This window comes from Sinocyclocheilus rhinocerous, unplaced genomic scaffold, assembly GCF_001515625.1.
Source record: "Sinocyclocheilus rhinocerous isolate Xijiao unplaced genomic scaffold, SAMN03320098_v1.1 scaffold236, whole genome shotgun sequence".
Taxonomy (NCBI): Eukaryota; Metazoa; Chordata; class Actinopteri; order Cypriniformes; family Cyprinidae; genus Sinocyclocheilus; species Sinocyclocheilus rhinocerous.
This window is the reverse complement of record NW_015647064.1, coordinates 1,091,660-1,099,646: the sequence shown is the minus strand read 5'-3', so window position 1 is coordinate 1,099,646 and position 7,987 is coordinate 1,091,660. Positions and strand designations below refer to the sequence as shown.

The following is a 7,987-nucleotide window of genomic DNA, read 5'->3' as shown; positions in this document are numbered from 1 at the left end:
TATTATTATTATTATAAATTTTATTATTATTATTATCATCAATATTTAAAACAGTTGAGTACATTTTCAGGATTATTTGATGAATAGAAAGATCTAAACATTAGCATTTATCTGAAATAAAAAGCTTTTGTAACATTATACACTATACCATTCAAAAGCTTGGAGTCAGTATAATTTTTTTTTAGGTAAGACATTATAGAAATTAATACTTTTATTTAGCAAGGATGCTTTAAATTGATCAAAAGTGATGATAAAGACATTTAGAATGTTACAAAAGATTTCTATTTCAGATAAATGCTGTTCTTCTGAACTTTCTATTCATCAAAGAAACCTGAAATAAATTCTACTCAGCTGTTTAAAACATAATAATAATAAATGTTTTTTTGAGCAGCAAATCAGCATATTAGAATGATTTCTGAAGGATCATGTGACTGGAGTAACGATGCTAAAAAATCAGATGATGCTGACCTTGTGTTTGCCAAGTAAATAGCCCCGATGCTAACATGGTGTTAAAAAATTAATAAACAAACAAACAAACATCACACTTCACACACCTCTGAGAAATCCACTTCGCAGTGCATAATCACATCCTTTGTTCATCTCTTTGGCTGTGTATAGGTGGTTCAAGGCTGCTACAGAGAGTAGCACAGCTGCCCAGCTGCCATAGAAGCTCATCTGCTGCCCACCAATGCCCACCTCACCGATGTTTCTTCTGGAAGAAATCAAATAGTTCTCACAGTGTGGTCTGGCCTGCTGTAGTGCGCCCCTCTTATGCTGTACCCAAGGTAATTACAGCCTCAACAAGTGACACAAACAATTTAATATTGATTAAATTGGAAAAAAGAATTGATTTTTGAGCTTTATGCATCACAAATGTTCTTTATATATACTCCCTTCTCTCAGCACATCCAGAAGCCAGACTGTGTCATCCAGCAAAGTGCCTGATTGGCCAGATTACATAGAGATTAAAGATGAGGAGCAGATCCAGGGATTGAGACAAGCATGTCAACTAGCCAGACACATACTGCTCCTGGCAGGAAAGAGTTTGAAGGTATACTCTACACTTAGAACGTAACGGTGAATAAGCTTGATGTGACACGTCCTTGAATTGTTTTTTTGCAGACGCTGTCACCTATATTGTTTGTTTTCTAGGTTGGTATGACGACCGATGAAATAGACTTTAGAGTCCATCAGGAATCCATTCGTCACAATGCCTACCCCTCTCCTTTACATTACGGGGGCTTTCCGAAGTCAGTCTGCACCTCTGTTAACAATGTAGTATGCCATGGCATTCCAGACAGGTAACTCAGTGCTATCAAACACAAGTGCTTTGTTATGACTGCATGTCTATACTTTTGTTTGTTAGTATATGTGTCAATGGCATGGAACAGTCCTGCTCCTGAAGGGCCAACATCCTGCAGAGTTTAGCTCCAACCTGCTCCAACACACATGCCTAGACGTTTCCAGCAGATATGGTCTTATTACTGGTAGATACCAACCTCTGTGGCTCTACCATTGGAGAAAGCGTAACAGCCAACTTGGATCATGCATGCCGTGCTGAATTTCTGTCATTGTGTGACAGTCAGTCACTGTTCGCAGATTCCATAGAAATGAATGAGAAGTGTCTTAACTGATTCCTACCTCTTTCGAAATTGTCTGTGACTACTCTTATAAAACAATTTTTGCTCAAAATATTTTTCACTCCAAAATAAATGTTTAATGGCAAACAGGTTGAAGATTAGTGGACAGGTTGCCGGTTCATTAATTGATAAGCTGCTTTCTCAAAAAAGCATATTGTTCAGCGTATTGACATCCATTCTCTCTAGTGTGCTGCAGCATTACACATTTTTCTGTTAACTTTGGAGACTTGACTTAAAGCGGCTATGTTTCTACCACTTCTAAAGATCTCGGTTAATTAGAGTAGTTGTGTTTAGGGTTGGAGCTAAACTTTTCAGGGTTTTTGCCCTATAGTAGCAGGATTGTAATGTACTCTTTGTATTTGTGTTGTATTCATTTTTTAAAAACTTTTATACCGTTTTCAAGAAAGGTCTGAATTCTTTGACTCTAAAAGCCAAGTAGTATAACCAAGTAGAAGTAATAACATATTTAGCTTGAATAGGTGCGAGTTGGGGTGGGCGATATGACCAAAATCTTGTATCACGATATGAGTAATTTTATATCACGATATATATCACGGTAGTAATTTTTTTCTTTTAATAAGATTTTTATGATATTAAAATCTTTGATGCCATAGAATTTTCATAATCCTTGTCACCAATGTCGATATCAAACTAATACAAGAAATTTGTTGAAAAAAAACTCAAGCTCACTGGAGATAAATAAACAGTCAGTGATGAAATAAGAGCAAGAAACTAATTACAAGCAATAGGACAAAAAACTACAATAAATAAGAAATACATTGTGTAAATTAATTAATTTTATCTATCTATCTATCTATCTATCTATCCACATATATATATATATATATATAGCTGTGCATAATTATTTATTTATTTTCTTCTTATTCTAGTTACAAAAGTGATTTAGTCAAGAGCAGTGAGAGATTTTCTCTCACACAGAAACAGAGACAGCGCGCGCATATAGCTCTGTTGTTTGTGTTTCAAGGCCTAAAATCAGTTGTTAAACTGCAGTGCTTAAAAACGCGTGCAAACTAGGGTTGTGACGGTGAGGAAATTTTCCCACCGGTTAATCAACGTGTGACAACACCGGTAATACCGGTATCACCGTGGGGGCGGGGCAGGGGCGTTCCCTCTTTCCCTCGCTTTCCTTCGCTTTTAAATGGCTTGTAAATAATTGTAGTGTCTGTTCTTTTACTGAACTAAATGATTTTTATTTCGATAAAAAATCAAAACGACGGTAGGGGTCGGTGACGCGGTGGGCAAGTGACGTAACCGGTGTTGCGGCTTAACACCGGTATCACCGTCAGCACCTTCTATCGCACCTTCTATCGCGGCTTGCCATAAGCCTAGTGCAAACATGACATTTTCGTGACCACGCGCACAGCAACGTGACGTGAGCGCGCATGCTGTTATTCACCTTTCTGCCTGCATCCCCGTGTAATGCATGTAAGACTGCCGTCATTCAAATGATAAAAAAGTATTGCCGTAAACAATGTATTTTGCTGCACCACGAAATAAACGATAGAGCATAATATGAAACGATAGACTTTTAATTTCGTCCATCCGATATATATCGTCATATCACCCAGCCCTAGATGCGAGTTATTGTAATAAATAAATAAATTTGTCAAGATAAAAATATAAATTTTAATTTATAACTCAAAAGTTTTTAGAGAGTCACAACATCAGGTTTTTTTTCTGGATGTTATAGTTGCACCACATGATTTTAATGGTTGCACCTCATGACTACAATTTTTTTCCTTCTTCTTCAAATATTAATAAGCAGTTTTGTTAAAACATTTTTCTAAGAAAATACCAGCTACTTAATTTTGTAAAGAATTTTATTCTGCTCTACTGAGGCTTCTTTTCTTATGGTGTCATTTCGTATTTTATGCACCCAAAAACATATAGAAATTAATTTTAATTCAGAAGTTAAAAGCATGTATGTATGACTTTTTATTTTTTTGTATTTATGTATTTTTAACACCTTACATACTGTCAGTATTGTATTTTGTTTTCTAGTCGGCCATTGCAGGATGGAGATATCATCAATATAGATGTCACAGTGAGTCCTCTGTTTCAATTCTAAGCTAGTTAATTGCTGTTAGATTTAAAATTAATAAAGTTAAAAAAACTTGACCCTTTAACACTAGTTTTTTCTATTCTATCTACTTGTTTTCTTTTTAATTATATAATAACTTGACCCTCTAACACTAGCTCTATCTATTCTACCTCTTTTCTGTCTACTTTTTATTCTTTCAATTTATTCGAAGAAAAAAAAAACTTTGATGTGTACAGTATACTGCGTTAGACTAACCGGGACTTGTCACAACACTTACATATTGTTACTCTTTTGTTGTTTTGATACCCTCATTTCTGTAAATGTAAATAGTGGATGCTATATGTATTTTGTAGGTTTATCTAGAAGGTTACCACGGAGACACCTCAGAAACATTTCTGATTGGCTCAGTGAATGAACAGGGCAGGAAGTTAGTGGATGTGGCTCGACAGTGCAGAGATCAGGCCATTGCCGCCTGTGGACCGGGTCAACCTCTGTGCGTCATTGGCAACACTATCAGGTGTGTGTTCATTCCCACAATCATCCCAGATTGAATTCCTGACAGCATCTCGCACCTTCAAGAGTGATATCTGTGGGAAATGTTCTTTTATTCACTGCATTTTCCAACTTGCTCTTGTTAAAAAAAGCACATCTAACCTCTAAACCTCTCTGTTATCCCTCTTGTGCGCAAAAGTAGAAAAAAGACGGCAATCTTGCCTCGTCAGTCCTTATTTGATAGTGTAGTGTCTGAAGAAGGACTGCACAGAGTTAATGTATTTCTCAGTGAGCTCCGAGCAAGCAATTACCCAGAGTGCAATGGGGTTTTTCCTGCAATGGGGTGTAAATTACAGGTTAGTTTGTCTTGTTGGATGTGTGCATGTGTGCAAGTGTCCGTGTGTGTGTGTGTGAGGGGGAGAGAGAGCGAGCGAGCGAGTGATGTAAATTACAGGCTTGCTCCTGCTGTCTTTGAGAATCGTAGACTCTGCCAGGGTGGATTCAGCTCCCCACAGAGACACGAAAAGATCCGCAGGAGCCTTTTCACAGAGAGAGGACATACTCAATCACTCACATACAGTACAGAAACATCTTTAACAACATCCTATTGAATTTCCACTTCTAATGCAAAGACTTATATGTGCACAATATCAATTGTGAAGATGCTGAAATGGGTTCAAGGTCAAAACGTATAGCAAAAAAATTGTGAATATTTTATTTTTACTTTCATGATATAAATGTGTATTTTACATAAATCTTAAAAATAATTCAATCGAGTGATTAAATGAGCTTTTTGTTCATTTTGTGCAGTGTAGCAATAGAAATGTCCTCTCTGTCTGAGGAAGCAATGCTTTTGTTTCTCTCTCTCTTTCTCTCTCCCTGCGTAGGATTCTGAGCTTCTGCAGGGACATACACTGTTATTATATACACACAGAGGGAACAATTACCTCTCCTCAGGAAAAAGCACTTAGACCTTTCTTTCACTCCTTCTCTCCATCTCTTGCTTTTATTTATTTTTTATCATGCTGGCACCCTAGCATCCTCTCTGCTGCTCTCTCTCTTTGCAATTCTTTGTCTCTGTCTTTTATTCTTTCTCTTGCATCTTTTTCTTTTTGTCTGTTATACACCTTTGTCCTCTACCTTCCCCCTCCCGGAATATAAAAAAACAACTATGCGAGAACATTTCAAGCATGCCTTATTCACAGTGAAAATGTTATTTACATGTAGGCAACATGGTTAAATTTGACATCTCACAGGCAACGCCCTAATTGGGTGTAGGCTCGTGGGTAAACCAGAATTTTTTTTTACCCAATGAGAAAATTTAATATTACACTTATAATCATTTATCAGACACTTTTATCCAAAAGAGGAAAATATACAAGCAATTTATCATACATCAACCAGAATAAACCTGGCTAAAACACAAATTTGAGTACTTCTTTTTTCTTTCTGAATTACAGCAAAGTAGCAAATTCAAATGGATTCTGTGTGTGTCCATATTTTATCGGTCATGGGATCGGAACGTATTTCCATGGTTATCCAGAGATATGGCATCATGGTGAGAGTTTATACATCATTATTTGATGTATTATTAATTTATTTGACTTAATACTCTGAAGTTATATCTCAATTAGCCATGGTTGACTTATACTTTATACTTCACTCAAAAATGAAAGTTCTGTCATTATTTACTTTTTTTTTATGTTGTTCCAAACCTGTATAACCAAATTTCTTCTGTAGAACAAAAAAAAGAAGATATTTTGAAAAATGTCACAGGGGTTTTTGTTGTTGTTTTTGTTTGTCCCTACAATGAAAGTAAGTAATCTAATTGCATTGTCCTTACAATGAAAGTCAAATATTTAATATAGTTTGGACCCTAATATCTTCTATAGTGCAGGTTTAGATTAAAATTAAGGTTAGTAAATGATGGCATAATTTTTAGTTTTGGATGAATTAACTCTTTAATTTATTTTAAGTTTTATGAATACATATATATGAATACAGTTCATTAATGTGATCAGCTAAGATGTTTTACCATTAATTAGGGCCCAAGCACCAATGGTGGTTCATGCTTCTTTTCTCTTTTACAGCCAATGACAATGACCTACAGATGGAAGAGGGCATGTCCTTCACCATAGGTCTGTACAGTATGTGTGTACTCATCATTGTTTTAGATGACCGACTGATTGAATGTTATTAAGAACATCAGCGGAAGCATGAATTTGTACGTTTTCAGGAAGTTAAACCATCCGTCCATTTTTCCAGAACCCATTCTTATGGAAGGATCCTCAGAATTCAAGATCCTGAAGGACAAGTGGACTGCTGTATCTGTGGATGACAAAAGGTGCATGTTGTGTTCAATTTCTCCTTCCACACTTCTAATGAGAGCCCAATGCAGCCATTTAAATGTAGCCTACATTAATCATTCATTACTTCATGCAAGAATAAGTGGCCAATTTCGATTGAGAATCTTCAAGAACTTTATTTCTATTGGCTGTTGACGTTTAGCTTGGAAAGACTAAGTACCCTCAGAATTTGAAGCACATAGAGAGCTAAGTGCTCTGGCATAAACCTTCATTTAACTGCATATATTTCACTGGAGAGCACTTCAGTGTTAATTGCAAATGAGCTGATTGCCCTGTTGGCAGGTGAGAGCAGAGTGTTACTACTTGGTCAGTGGTTGATTAGAGCTCTGATTTTTAAGGTTGACTGGGGTAATATGCAATATAAGAAAATTGATAGATTCCTTATTTTAATTCTACATCTAAGGCAGTTGTTCTCAACCTTTTTGACTCCAAGGCCCTCATTGTGATATACTGAAAAAGGATTAAGGGATTTTTAAAAAATATTTTAACTAACCATTTTTACCTGACAAAATATTTTAGAGCTTGGCATAACTAGACAAGAATTGTATATAAATATATAAAAATGCTAATGGTGTAAAATCTTATTATTATTTTTACATTATTATTATTATTATTATAGAATTTTTCCAGGTATTGAAATCACACATTTATATATTTTAGTTGTTAATGCTTGTTTCATCTTATTTTAAATTACTTTGTCATCTTGCGGCACCCATAGAAGTTTGCTGAGGCCCTTGAGGGCCCCAGACCCCTGGTTGAGAACCACTGATTTTAGATAAATGACTAAATCGCAACATGTTCACCTGTGTGTTTGTTTTCTTGTGTGTTAATACTCAGATCGGCCCAATTTGAACACACGGTTGTAATCACCAGCGATGGTGTAGAGATTCTGACAAAACTACCAGATGAAGATTGACCGGACAAGAATTATGGGACATCTTGAAGTGTGACCTGTGAGATGGATCTGCGTTTTTAAAATAATAGAATCTGTTATTTAAATAAATGTTTCTTAACATTTCTTCAGTGTTTCATCTTATTTTGTTAGCCTGACCAAATGGCTTCTTGAAACAGCTGTGCAACTCCAGCCCGTTTGAATTAATAGGGTTAATTGTTTAATGCATGTAGGTTATTATGTAATGAGTTTCAAAATCTCGTCACTATTCCACACTCTTTGGTTTCTGATGTCATCTCTGACTGAACTCATTGAAAGCAAAGGGAATGAAATGTCATTACGTCTTATTATTATGGCGGGGTTTCTCCGTACATCATAATATTACTCCGCAGTAATGTAGTTAGCGCTGTGCATCTCTCGAGAGGTGATTATATCTATGGGCCAGGGGTTTCTGTATGAGCCATGTGTAGCGTATTAAGAATACCCTATAATCATATCTGTTTCACGGCGTCATTGGCAAACTGCTTATGCTGTC

The 7,987-nt window shown here is 36.1% G+C and overlaps 1 protein-coding gene across 1 annotated transcript in view; it reads left to right on the top strand.

Annotated features, from left to right (window-relative positions):
• The window catches only part of LOC107708687 (methionine aminopeptidase 1D, mitochondrial-like), an 11,583-nt gene extending 4,062 nt beyond the window's left edge, over positions 1–7,521 (top strand). Inside the window, 10 exon segments of the mRNA XM_016512994.1 lie at positions 619–785; positions 904–920; positions 922–1,051; positions 1,153–1,301; positions 3,663–3,705; positions 4,056–4,219; positions 5,655–5,752; positions 6,285–6,332; positions 6,460–6,538; positions 7,398–7,521. Coding sequence (XP_016368480.1) covers positions 619–785; positions 904–920; positions 922–1,051; positions 1,153–1,301; positions 3,663–3,705; positions 4,056–4,219; positions 5,655–5,752; positions 6,285–6,332; positions 6,460–6,538; positions 7,398–7,476 — 974 coding nt within the window. The 3' untranslated portion in view covers positions 7,477–7,521.
• The last annotated feature ends 466 nt before the right edge of the window (positions 7,522–7,987 follow it).